Raw genomic sequence first — 14,134 nt, forward strand, 5'->3', positions numbered from 1 at the left:
AAGGCTTTTCTCAATTTCCTCTCCAACTCATTCCACCTCAAAAAAAAGAAATTCAATATCTTATACGTCTCCCTCACTACATGGTCTAAATTCACATTCATTCCATCCCTCCTCCATCATTCTGAACCGGATTGCTAACTTGAAAATCACAACAAACCCAATTTGTTTTCAATGTTCGTCTTTCATTAATCATCCACTTTCTAAACTCCCCTCTTGCCCCTCCCATCCAAATCCCTCCCCTTGCACCTACACTCCTAAACTCCCCCCTTGCCCCGCCACTCTTAAACTCCCCCCCTACCCCTCCACTCCTGAACTCCCCCCTTGCCCTTCCACTCCTGAACTCCCCCCTTGCCCTTCCCCTCCTAAACTCCCCCCTCACTCCTCCCCTTCAAAACTCCCCCCAACCCCTCCCATTCAAATCTCCCCCCATACCATTCCTCTCCAATTCTCCCTCCTCCCCCCTCCTCCTCAAAGCTGCCTCCTCCCCACTTCGTCTCCCTTCTATCTCATACCTCCACCCCCCCCCAACCTTCTTCTTTCCTCTGCCCCCCCTCAAACAACACCTCTCTGTGCCTCATCCCTTCACCTTCAAACCTTTCATCCTCCTCATCCTTCCCTTTCTTGGAACTCTTCTGCAATCGCTGACACACTAACAACTGCTCTCCCTACCTCCCCCTCTCATCCTTCATCTTACCCTACTCCTCCCCTCCCCTGTCCTGTACCCGATGCTCCCCCTCTCTCTTCATTAACGGTATGGACCTCAAACATCCGGGGCCTTCGCTCAAACCTGACTGATCTCTCCATACAGGTTGCTTCTGACAATCCAGACTTGATCTGCTTAACAGAGACTTTCCTCCTTCAAGATGTCTCTGATTCCTTAATATCTCTTCCTGGTTACTCCCTCCTCCGGTATGATAGACCTGAGCCTCAGCCTGGTGGTGGGGTGGCTATCTTTATCAAAAACTCTCTTCCTCACTCTCCTTGCACTGCCCTCTCTCCTCCTCACCCCCAGGAGTACCTCTGGCTACGGCTTCCTCTCCGCTCCCACCTTTTGTTCATATGTGTTCTGTACCGTCCCCCAAACAGTGATGACTCCATCTACATTTCACTGTCTGACAACATGGACCAACTTCTATCCACTCATCCCAACTCTCTCTTCCTCATATGTGGTGACTTCAATTGTCATCATGCCACCTGGTTGGGTGTGGGTTCCTCTCTCACCAGTCATGGCACCTCAGCAAAGGACTTCTGTGACTCACTGGGATTGACACAATCTGTCAATTTCCCGACCCGGATCTCAGCCAATGGAGTATCTTCTCTTCTAGACTTGGTTATGACTAACTTCCCTGCTAATGTCTGCTGCTCTTCTTCTGCTCCAATCGGTTCTTCTGATCATGTGCTTGTCAAAGTGGACATCTCTCTGGCCATTCTCAGAGAGCCTCCTCAGCGTCGACGAGTCTGGCATTTCACTCAGGCCGACTGGGACGGTCTTCAAGCAGCCATCAATCGTCTGGATTGGTCTCCCATCTCCACTGCCTCTGACATCAATTCTTCCTGGGAATTCTTCCAAAGCAAACTGATCTCTCTCATGCACAGATTTATCCCATCTCGCCTTCAGTTGTCTTACCCTTCCTCCCGTCCATGGTACACTGAATCTTGTGGTGAGGCAGTTGCCCTGAAACAACTTGCCTTTGCCTCTTGGAAGGCTAATCCAACTGAAGGAAATCTCAGTTCCTTCCACCAAGCTCGGAACAAGTGTGTGTCTACCCTCAGGAGTGCCAGGAAGCACTATCTCTCCTCACTCAAGAATGAACTCTCAAACCTGTCTCCTTCCTCCAAATCCTGGTGGCGTCTGGTCAAATCCGTTTCTGGTGTTTGTTCCCCCTCCATCCCCTCCCTTACCTCAAATGGCCACACAGTTGACATCGCACGTGACAAAGCCGAATGCCTCAACTCTGTGTTTGCCTCAAAATCCTTAGTCCCAAACCCATCTCTCTCTGTTCCCACCTTTCCCAGTCGAACCAAACTGCTCCTGGACTCTATGACCTTCTCTCCTGACAAGGTGGAGGAGTTTTTGTCAAACCTCGACTCTGATTCTGCAACTGGACCAGATGGCATCAGCCCACGGGTCCTAAAATCCTGCTCTGCCGCTCTATCTCACCCTCTCTCTGTTCTTTTCACCCTATCTTTTGCTCAAGGTCATCTGCCAGCATCCTGGAAATCAGCAAACATTACCGCTTTACACAAAAAAGGTGCAAAAACATATCCTTGCAACTACAGACCAATCAGCCTGCTCCCAATTATCAGCAAAGTCATGGAATCCATCATTGCTTTGGATATGAAATCTTTCCTCTTCTCCAATGGCTGTATCTCTGATCATCAATTTGGTTTCAGACCAGGTCACTCTACTCTGGACATGCTGCTTCTGCTGTCTCAACAATGGATGGAGGTCCTCAATGCCAAACAGGAAATCAGAGCTGTCTCCCTTGACATATCACGTGCCTTCGATACGGTCTGGCACCCAGCTCTGCTCACCAAACTCTCCTCCTATGGTATCCATGGAAATCTCCATGCATGGCTTGCGGACTTCCTCTCTGGTCGTAGTCAACGTGTGGCCCTGAATGGATTTCTCTCATCTCCCCTTCCCGTTCAGGCTGGAGTTCCCCAAGGCAGTGTGCTGGGCCCTGTGCTTTTTCTGGTCTTTATCAATGATCTCTCCGACTCTCTGGAAAATCCTCTGTATCTCTTTGCTGATGACTCCACTCTCTGCCGCTCCATTCCTCTTCCCTCAGATCGGCAGTCTGCAGCCTCCTCACTCTCTGAAGACCTGGACAAAATCACAGACTGGTCAAACATGTGGAACATGTCTTTCAATCCTGACAAATCTCACACTCTTACTATGTCTCTCCGAAAAGATCGACTGGACAACCCTCCCATCTACTTTCTCAACAATCCTCTCCAAGAAGTTTTGTCGCTCAAGCTTTTGGGTCTCACCATCTGCCATGATCTTTCTTGGGAAAACCACATTTCCAAGCTGGCCTCCAAAGCCAGTCGCCGACTGGGCATCCTCCGTCGTGCGAAGTCCTTCCTAGGCACACCTGAGCTCCTCACCACATACAAGGCTTTCATCCGCAGCTCAATGGAATACTGTTCTCCCCTATGGGCTGGTGCTCCTGCCTCACACCTGGCTCGGCTTCACGCTGTTGAATCCAAAGCTTTCAGAATCATTGGAATCTCCCGCGATGAAGCTATCTCTGAGGGCCTTTCACTCACTCACCGCAGGCAGGTAGGTGGTCTTTCTGTCTTCTACCGACTCCTCTCCGGCCTTGCTCCCCCAGCTCTCTCTGTGCTCTGTCCCCCAAATATTCCTACAGGTCGCACAAGATCTGCCAGCCACCCTCTGATGGTTAAACTGCCGAAATCTCGGCTCTCTGCTCACCTTCACTCTTTCATTCCTCTTTTCTCCCGCCTCTGGAACAAACTCCCACACTCACTTCAATCACACTCCTCCCTCCAGGTCTTCAAAACAGCTGTTCACCACCATCTCTTATCTTCCCCCATCCAAAACCTTGATCTTTTCTACCCCCACTAATTCACCCTAGATCCACCTTGTTTGAAATTCCAACTTCTTTCCTGGAAGTCTTGGCAGTGTCCATATGTTTTATACCTCTCCCACCCCCCCCCCTTCCCATGCCCCCCCCCCTTCCCATGCCTCCCCCCCAAAGCCCTCTCCCTCCCACAGTTCTCTCGATGTCTCCATGTCTCTCGGTCCCTGCTCTCAAATGTTGTGTTTGTGTCCTTCCCCCTCTCTCCCAATCTTGTCTACCGCTCCCGATGTTATTTGTTTTGTGTGTCTGTTTGTCTTTCTGTGTGATTAATGTTCGCTCTTTCACGAGCCTCGATCTTGTATACAAAAAAAAACAAAAAACAACAACAAAACAAACAAAAAAAAAACAAAAAAAAACATTGCTTCAAAAAGGGGACCACGGTGCCCGAAAAAGGCCAACCCCTGCTCTGCGGGGAAAAATGGCCTTGAAAGGTGGTTCTTCTTATTCCTTGTCGAATTATGACTGTCATTTCTTGTCGAATTATGTCGGTCATTCCTTGTCGAATGGTTCTATACCCAGTCGATGGCAAATTTGCATATGGCGAATCCACGAATGTCACGGTTAGAAAGTAGAAACCCTCACGTCATTTCCTCATTAATTTGAACTCAATTTCTCTATTTTCATTCCAAACAGCAGAACTCTAATCACAAATTAAATAGCATCAATATAAAAAACAAGTACAGATACATTCAAAGTACACCGCCCCCATGCCAAATAAATAAATAACATCCTCCAGCGCGCGGCATTGCCGGGGTGCCTATGGGGCCCAGCGATACCGCCATGCAGCTCATAGACACGGTATTGGGATGTAGAGGTGTACAATAATTGATTGATTACTTGCATTATTAAAATCAATAAACAGTAATCGTAAAATAATTTCTTAATCAATTTGTTAATAGCATCCGAAGCTGTAACTTTTTGAAAATATCATTAATAAAATAAAACAATTAATTGATTCATTAATCAATAAATAATTAATCAGTTAATTGATTTACCAAAAAATGAAAAATATCCTTCATAGCCACACCACTTGGGCACTGTCGTGTCTGAATTTCAGCTTCTGAGCTCAAAGGGTGCCTGAGGTATTTCCCAGATGAGAAAGAAAATAAATAAGTGATTAATTATGAAAATAAATAAATAATAATGGAACAAATAATTAAACTATTTATCAATTGGCTAATAGAATACCTAAATCACTACCGTTTCATCCGAATCTGTAACTTTTAATAAATTAATTAACCAGGCAATGAATTGAATAATTAAATAATTAATCAATTAATTGATAAATCAATAAATCAACTATAACGACACTCGATAGAGCGCATAACTCCGTGAGGCTGAACAATTTATGTTTTGTATCCCAGTAATAGGCCGGATCTGGATTCGGACCTGAACCAAAATCTAATCGGTTTGTTCTTGTCACCTATTCAACTCGTCCACCAAGTTTAGTTGTAACTCGTCCATAACTTTTTAAAATATCATGTTATTTATCGCTTTTCGCCTGATCTCTCAATTGTGAAGAATCACTTTAAAAAAAAAAAAAATTAATTCTCATATCCGAATCCATAATCAGATCTTCAACAAAATTTAACCAATTCTTGCTGGTCACACACCCAACCTCTCCACCAAGTTTCGTCCTAAAGTACTCCCAATGGGTAATAACATAATGTTGCGGTTGTGCCATAAAGGCAAACCCCCTAGAGTTAAATTGCACGACAACATGTAGCCTGCAGTAGTTAGTTATTTTCTATTGAATGTAAAGATTAGCCCTTTCCCATTGTGTAGTAATCAAAACCAATATGCGTTGAAGTTAGACAGGATTTCAAACCCTCGTTGGTTAAGGGAAGCCATTTTTAATGAGCAGGAAGGCGTGGCCAAAAGCACGGCCCAGGTGACCAATGGCGAGCCGGGAACCCGTCGCCATGATGCGACAAGCCTCAGCCAATGGGAGGCTCTGGAACATTTTGAAGGACGTGGGCGGGTCTGATAAAACCCCAGTACAGCACATTATCACTCTCTTGGCTTTGGATTTTCGCTGCGCTACGACCTCCTGTTCTCTCTTGCCTTGGATTTTGCCTCGTGGACAACACGATTCTCTTGGCTTGGATTTCACCACGTGGACGAAACCCCTCTTGAACTCTACCTCGCTGACGATAGTGCTCTTTGCTTTGGATTTTCGCAGTGCAGAGGACACACCTGAGCTCTTGCCTTCTCTGCAACGCGCACGACGAGACCTGGCTTGCTTTTTCGTAGCTCCAACGACACGTGTTTGGCCTTTGTGTTCTTCGTCAATACCCATCGCTTCTGCGCCGATCTCTTGCGCCATCCGGCTGACCTGCAAGCGTTGGCTTTTCGACACAACTCACCTGCGCTGAAGTTTATCTACCTGTGCTGAAGTTCATCTACCTGTGCTGAAGTTCGTCTGTGCCAACTTCGAGGCGGCGGTTCGTCCTTCGGACCTTACCTCATCCAGGCTGCATGTCCGGATTGGGTATTGAACTGCGAGCCGCGCACACCAGACCATGTGGTCACCAGCGAGGCAATTCCAGCACATACGTATCAGAACGCCAATACCCAGTGTGTTTAATTCCCTGTGTGAGTGTGTCAGAGTGTGAAGGCGCCAGTGGGGTTTATAGGTAAGAATTGGTAAGCTGTATCTTCGTCTGTTTCTCTGTGCCTTCTAAATAAAAGGCTGTACATTTGATTCCTCTCCAACCTGTTCGGTACGTCCTTTCACCAATTGGCCGAGCATCATCCGAGACCGGATTTGGCTAGATTCAGGTCCATAAATCTCGTGGGGTAACGCCGCTTTCCACACCGTGCAAATCCGCTCGGCACCCATAAGGTGTGGGAAAGTGAGGGTTCGATCGCGCGGTTCTTCGGCACGCGGGTGCACCTTGATACGTGCACTTTGAAGGTTTTTTATTTATTTATTTATTATTATTATTTTTTTGAATACAACATCGAGGCTCGTGAAAGAGCTAACATTAATCACACAAAAAGTCAAACCGACACAAACCGACACATAAAACACAAAATAAGGGGAGCGGTAGACAAGATAGGGAGAGAGGGGGAAGCACACAAACACAACATTTGAGAGCAGGGACATCGAGAGAACTGTGGGAGGGAGAGGGATTGGGGAGAGGTGGGAGAGGTATAAAACATATGGACACTGCAAGGACTTCCAGGAAAGAAGTTGGAATTTCGAAAAAAGTGTATCTGGGGTGAATTTGCGGGGGTAGAAAAGATCAACGTTTTGAATGGGGGAAGATAAGAGATGGTGGTGAACAGCTGTTTTAAAGACCTGGAGGGAGGTGTGGGATTGAAGGGAGTGGGGGAGTTTGTTCCAGAGGTGGGAGAAAAGGGGAATGAAAGAGTGAAGGTGAGCAGAGAGCCTAGATTTTGGCAGTTTAACCATAAGAGGGTTGCTACAGATCTTGTGCAACCTGTAGGAATATTTGGGGGACAGAGCACAGAGAGAGCTGGGGGAGCAAGGCCGGAGAGGAGGCGGTAGAAGACAGAAAGACCACCAACCTGCCTGCGGTGAGTGAGTGAAAGGCCCTCGGAGTTAGCTTCATCGCAGGAGATTCCAAGGATTCTGAAAGTTTTGGCTTCAACAGCGCGAAGCCGAGCTAGGTGTGAGGCAGGAGCACCGGCCCAGAGGGGGGAACAGTATTCCATTGAGCTGCGGATGAAAGCCTTGTATGTGGTGAGGAGCTCATGTGTGCCAAGGAAGGACTTCACACGACGGAGGATGCCCAGTCGGGGACTGGCTTTGGAGGCCAGCTTGGAAATGTGGTTTTCCCAAGAAAGATCATGGCAGATAGTGAGACCCAAAAGCTTGAGCGACAGAACTTCTTGGAGAGGATTGTTGAGAAAGTAAATGGGAGGGTTTTCCAGTCGGTCTTTTCGGAAAGACATAGTAAGAGTGTGAGATTTGTCAGGATTGAAAGACATGTTCCACTTGTTTGACCAGTCTGATTTTGTCCAGGTCTGCAGAGAGTGAGGAGGCTGCAGGCTGCCGATCTGAGGGATGAGGAATGGAGCGGCAGGGAGTGGAGTCATCAGCAAAGAGATAGAGGATTTTCTAGAGAGTTGGAGAGATCATTGATGAATACCAGAAAAAGCACAGAACATTACCTTGGGGAACTCCAGCCAGAACAGGAAGGGGAGATGAGAGAAATCCAATCAGGGCCACACGTTGACTCCGACCAGAGAGGAAGTCCGCAAGCCGAGCGTGGAGATTTCCATGGATACCATAGGAGGAGAGTTTGGTGAGCAGAGATGGGTGCCAGACCGTATCAAAGGCACGTGATATGTCGAGGGAGACAGCTCTGATTTCCTGTTTGGCATTGAGGACCTCCATCCATTGTTGAGACAGCAGAAGCAACATGTCCAGAGTAGAATGACCTGGTCTGAATCCAAATTGATGATCGGAGATCAAGCCATTGGAGAAGAGGAAGGATTTGATATCCGAAGCAATGATGGATTCCATGACTTTGCTGATAATTGGGAGCAGGCTGATTGGTCTGTCATTGCAAGGATCTGCTTTTGCACATTTTTTGTGTAAAGCGGTAATGTTTGCTGATTTCCAAGATGCTGGCAGATGACCTTGAGCAAAAGAGAGGGTGAAAAGAACAGAGAGAGGCTGAGATAGAGTGGCAGAGCAGGATTTTAGGACCCGTGGGCTGATGCCATCTGGTCTAGTTGCAGAATCAGAGTCGAGGTTTGACAAAAACTCCACCTTGTCAGGAGAGAAGGACACAGAGTCCAGGAGCAGTTGGGCTCGACTGGGTAAGGTGGGAACAGAGAGAGATGGGTTTGGGACACAAGATTTTGAGGCAAACACAGAGTTGAGGCATTCGGCTTTGTCATGTGCGGTGTCAACTGTGTACCTCACATTTTGTGTACCTCACCATTTGAGGTGAGGGAGGGGATGGAGGGGGAACAAACACCAGAAACGGATTTGACCAGATGCCACCAGGATTTGAAGGAAGGAGACAGGTTTGAGAGTTCATTCTTGAGTGTGGAGAGATAGTGCTTCCTGGCACTCCTGAGGGTAGACACACACTTGTTCCAAGCTTGGTGGAAGGAACTGAGATTTCCTTCAGTTGGATTTGCCTCCCAAGAGGCAAAGGCAAGTTGTTTCAGGGCAACTGCCTCACCACAAGATTCAGTGTACCATGGACGGGAGGAAGGGTAAGACAACTGAAGACGAGATGGGATAAATCTGTGCATGAGAGAAAGCAGTTTGCTTTGGAAGAATTCCCAGGAAGAATTATTGATGTCAGAGGCAGGAGAGATGGGAGACCAGTCCAGATGATTGATGGCTGCTTGCAGCCCATGTCAGTCGGCCTGAGTGAAATGCCAGACTCGTCAACGCTGAGGAGGCTCTCTGAGAATAGTCAGAGAGATGTCCACTTTAACAAGCACATGATCAGAAGAACCGATTGGAGCAGAAGAAGAGCAGCAGACATTTGCAGGGAAGTTTGTCATAACCAGGGCTAGAAGAGAAGATACTCCATTGACTGAGATCCGGGTCGGGAAATTGACAGATTGTGTCAGTCCCAAAGAGTCACAGAAGTCCTTTGCTGAGATGCCATGGCTGGTGAGAGAGGAACCCACACCCAGCCAGCTGGCGTGATGACAGTTGAAGTCGCCACATATGAGGAAGAGAGAGTTGGGATGAGTTGATAGAAGTTGGTCCATGTTGGCAGACAGCGACATGTAAATGGAGTCATCACTGTTTGTAGGACGGTACAGAACTTATTTGAACAAAAGGTGGGAGTGGATAGGAAGCCGTAGCCAGAGGTACTCCTGGGGGTGGGGTGGAGAGGGCAGTGCAAGGAGAGTGAGGAAGAGAGTTTTTGACAAAGATAGCAACCCCACCACCAGGACGAGGCTCAGGTCTATCATACCGGAGGAGGGAGTAACCAGGAAGAGATATTAAGGAATCAGAGACATCTTGAAGGAGGAAAGTTTCTGTTAAGCAGATCAAGTCTGGGTTGTCAGAAGCAACCTGAATGGAGAGATCAATCAGGTTTGAGCGAAGTCCCAGGATGTTTGAGGTCCATATCGTTAATGATGAGAGAGGGGGAGCATCGGGTGCAGGAGAGGGGAGGGGTGGGGTAAGGGCAGATGAAGGATGGGTGGGGGAGGTAGGAAGAGCAGTTAATCGTGTGTCAGAGATTACAGAAGAGTTACAAGAAAGGGAAGGATGAGGACGAAAAGTTTGATGGTGATGGGATGAGGCACAGTGAGGGGTTCTTTGAGGGGTGGCAGAGGAAAGTAGAAGGTTGGGGGAGGTGGAGGTATGAGAGAGAAGGGAGATGAAGTTGGCAGGAGGCAGCTTTACGAAGGGGGTGGGAGGGGGGAGAATTGGAGAGGGATGGTAGAGGGGGAGATTTGATGGGGAGGGGTTGGGGGGGGAGTTTTGAAGGGAAGGGGTTAGGGGGGAGTTTAGGAGGGGAGGGGAAAGGGGGGAGTTTACGAGGGGAGGGGAAAGGGGGGAGTTTTAGGAGGGGAGGGGCAAGGGGGGATATTTGGAGGGGAGGGGCAAGGGGGGAGTTTAGAAAGTGGATGATTAATGAAAGACGAACATTTATAACAAATTGGGTTTATTGTGATTTTCAAGTTAGCGATCCGTTTAAGAACGATGGAGGAGGGGTGGAATGAATATGAATTTAGAGCATGTAGTGATTTAGAATTATAAGAGATTGAATATTTTTTTGAAGTCGAATGAGTTGGAGTGGAAATTGAAAAGAGCCTTTTAAATATGAAGAAAAACAGCGTGTTGTAATATACCACTGAATAAAACACTGCAGGGGAAAGTTTAAACATATTTAAACAGAACCGTGAAGAACAGTCTAATATTCACAAAAAAAACCAACGGGGAGAGGGAGCCTAGAGGGACAACCACGAGTCACGTGAACAGGGCAAAATATGTCAGCAAAAAGAACAGGGCAAAACAGGGCAAGGTATTCGCGATTCTCCGGTATTAACCGAGGGGAATCACGCAGCAAATTTGTTGTCAAGAAGGGGGATTTTTGAACCCGGCCCCCGCAACAAAATTGGTGTCCTGGAGTGGGATTGGACCTGCAGTACGATTCACGTACTGCGAAATTACGAGCGAGTGGAAATTTAGTTTAAAACAAATTAAAAATTAAATTCGGATGATGTCGGGCCAAAACGAGCAGGTTCCGGTGGGTATAGAAAATGTAGAGGATGAGGAATTGATGGCCCAGGACGTAAACGAACAGATTGAACTTGGAGTTGATCACGGCGCAGCAGTAAGAGGAGAAATGGCGGCGCTTCGCACGAGGGGGCGGAGGTCGGACCCGTTGTGCAAGCGGGTTTTAAAGACATGGAGTTATTCATGACTCAGATGAGAGCATGCTTTGAGGTGCTCATGAATAAAACAGAAGAGTCAATATGTGAAATGAAGAAAATGAGTGAAGAGTCAAGAAGTGAAATGAACAAAATGGGTGATCGATTGGGTGATCAAATGAATAAAAGGGGTGATCGGATGGACACCATGGGAGCGAAGTTTGGGCGTAAGATGGGCGAGAAGTTCGCGGGTGCACGTGACGAGGTAAAGCGGAGTGAGATGCGCGTCCGGCGAGGGTTGAAGGAGAGTACGGCCAAACTGACTGAGGGAATGGAAATATTGACGTGGGAGGTAGAGGAACTGACTAGGGTAGAGATGGAGCAGGAAATAGTAGAGGCGCAATGGGAAATAGAGGTAAAATAGAAGCTGGAGGAGGTGGAAGAAGGAATAATATAAATTGAAAACACAGAAGGAGAGACGGGGAATGAATTACGAGGGGGATTAATGGAATGTGTGCAAGAGTGGTGCTCGGACCGTGATGAAATACCTGTTGATCAAATAAAAAGATTACATGTTCTTGAAGAGTGCTGGGAGAAGGTGAGTCCCAAGGTGAGTAGCGATATCGGGAATGTGTTTGGTGCGATTGGGTATTCAGCTGGCTTGGGAGAAAGGCCAGACCCGGGAGTTCATGAAGGGCCCATTGTGAGGGGTGAGACTGACACGGAGTGTGTGAAAGGAGTGTGCGCACTGGTGTGTGCGGGTACGGAGTGTGTGGAGAGAGTGTGCGCACCGGTGTGTGCGAGTACGGAGGGTGTGGAGAGAGTGTGCGCACCAGAGTGTGCAAGTACGAAATGGAGTGCGAGAAATGATGCGGCTCAGGCATCGATGCCGAACGGGGTAGTGCTTCGTGAGACGGGTTGAGTACACAAGCCCCCGATGAGTGGTGTACCGTGGGGACCGGAGGGGGTCGGTGCGGCGTCGGTCCTGCAAGGACCGGCATGCGGGATTCGTACCTCCGGCACCCGCACAGTGTTACTGGCGCCGTACCACGGCAAGAGCGATCGGCGGGGTTTGAGGGGAAATTCGGATGAACGCACCTTACGAGGTGAGGTGCTCTAACCGTGGCCGATTGGGTCATCGTGCGTGGGACTGCACGGCCCCACGCAGGGATGGACCCCGACACCTGGGACCACCAACTACACCCCCCTCGGATCGTCAATGCCGGCCGGATAACACCTTACACAGGCGACCAAGGACCCTCATGGATCGCTCGGCCCTTAGAGGCTGAGCTGCGACCAGGTACCTCCACAGGGAAGGGCTCATAGCTTAGAAGACTGGGGGGAGTATTGTGCCCCCCCACGTGGGGGTATGGTGGTGTGACCATTCCCCACGATGGGGGATAGCATTGTTGGGCCCATGGAGGGGCCAGCAGTGGTTGCTCCATGGGGGCACCAAAGCACTAGCTGAGGGAGGGCTAGGATAATGATTAGGGATCCAGAGAGACCATTGCGACAAGATTTAAGTAGTGACCATGAACAGTTGTGGGGACATAGAGAGTTTAGCTGGTTGTTAACGAAGGGTGTGCGTCGTGTAAAGGGACGACGGGGAAGCATGAGTTATAGGGGAAATCAGATAGATTAATGATGGTGTGTAAGTGTGAATTGTATTGTGTTGTGGTGTGCAAATAAATGGTGTGGAATGCATGGTGCGAAGGATTGAATGGGGGGAGTGGAACCCATTCACGGAGGCCCGGCGGGGTAGTTTAAAGTTAGATAGAGAGTGCAGGTAAATTGCATTGATATTGACACCAGTGGTGCTGATTGTGGAAATAGTTTTTTTTTGTGAGGCGCAGGAGGCGGTGGAATGGCTGGGCATGTGGCTTAATTGGTAGAAATAGTTATTGGGACACTCCGTCACGGGGAGCTCGGCGGCCAGGTAAGGCCGCAGATAGGCTCAGGGAGCCAGTTAGGTTAGTGTGAGTGGGGCCCGAGGATCCAGAGGATGGACCCGGGTTGCCCAATGCCAAGGTGGGCATCAGGTGGGTAAGCGCCAGGGAGGGCCTTCCCCAGGTAGGTGCGAGTGAGGAGCAGGCAAGCTCGGGAGGCAGTTCCTGTGAACGGAGGGGTGCAGGTCGGTAGACCTGCTGGTAGAGCCACACGGCCCAGCCCCAAAATTGTGCGAGGGCACAGGTAGAAAATTGTTGGGGTTAGACCCAGATTCAGAGGGGCACCACAGTGTGGGCAATGGGAATTCGGGTTCTTAGAACCACATAGTTTAAAGAAGGCCGATTGGCAGGGTATGACCCGGGGAGATTAAAATGTGTAATGATGTTGGTGAAGTTAGGATTTTGTGAAGACCCCTTCGCACCATCCACAACCATCCACAAGGGGATGGATTTCGCACCACGGGACTCAATGTTTGATTCGTAAGATGCATCACGACGTGAGTACGAAACAGTGTGTTCATTCCGTCTTTCCTTCCTGGGAGAACCTGGGGGGAGTTAAGGATGAATTTGGAATAAAGAGGGGGCGTGGGAGACAAGACGTAGAGACGAATTGTAAATACAAGGAGGGCTAGGTTAGTGTAGTTAATGGTGGGGGGGCACGAATGGGTAGGGCCAGGCTCGAGTTCACTCTGCCGGCATTCCTCTCACCCGCTTGTCATACCTTTGTTTTGCATGTGCCACCGTGTCTTTTCCTGTTTTGCTCGTTGCGTCTTCTCTTCCTCCCCGATCCAGGACCATCACGAGGACCCACCTTGCCGTCGCAGCATCTTGCTGCCATCCACACTCACATCCATCCATCCATCACCTTATGGACCACTGGCTCGGTGGCCAAACCCATTTCCATGGTTTCACCTCTTGGCTGCACCATCATCTTGCCACACATGGATCACCTGTTGAGTGACATTAACGCCACACATTTGGACCACGATTCGAGCGGCTCTGCTCAAGAAATCAAAACCGATCCATGTGTGCAATTGTGAAGATTTAGATGGCCCTGATCTTGAAATGGCCTGTATGCCGGTCAGGGCCAGCCAGTTTTTGTTAAGCCTAAGTCATAGGCGGATTTGTCGGCGACTAATGGCGACTGGAAAAATCGCCACCACCCGCCGACAATCATAATGAAACCGTAATGGACGGTCTTCTGTAGTCGTGGTTATCCTCCCCAGGTCGGCTGCAGTCGGCAAGAGCCGCAAA

The 14,134-nt window shown here is 48.8% G+C and overlaps 1 protein-coding gene across 4 annotated transcripts in view; it reads right to left on the reverse strand.

The window, feature by feature from the left end:
• TPP2 (tripeptidyl peptidase 2) overlaps positions 1-14,134 on the reverse strand; it is a 201,391-nt gene that overhangs the window by 14,934 nt on the left and 172,323 nt on the right. The window contains exon 24 of one of the 4 annotated variants that reach the window (XM_078778533.1): positions 13,664-13,830. The exons of the other annotated variants lie outside the window; for them this stretch is intronic. Within the exon in view, the coding sequence (XP_078634659.1) occupies positions 13,789-13,830 (42 nt within the window). The 3' untranslated portion in view covers positions 13,664-13,788. Of the gene's footprint in view, positions 1-13,663; positions 13,831-14,134 lie in introns of those variants that run through there. 4 annotated transcript variants of the gene reach the window in all.

Source organism: Myxine glutinosa, chromosome 5 (assembly GCF_964187855.1).
Source record: "Myxine glutinosa chromosome 5, kmMyxGlut1.1, whole genome shotgun sequence".
Classification (NCBI taxonomy): domain Eukaryota; kingdom Metazoa; phylum Chordata; class Myxini; order Myxiniformes; family Myxinidae; genus Myxine; species Myxine glutinosa.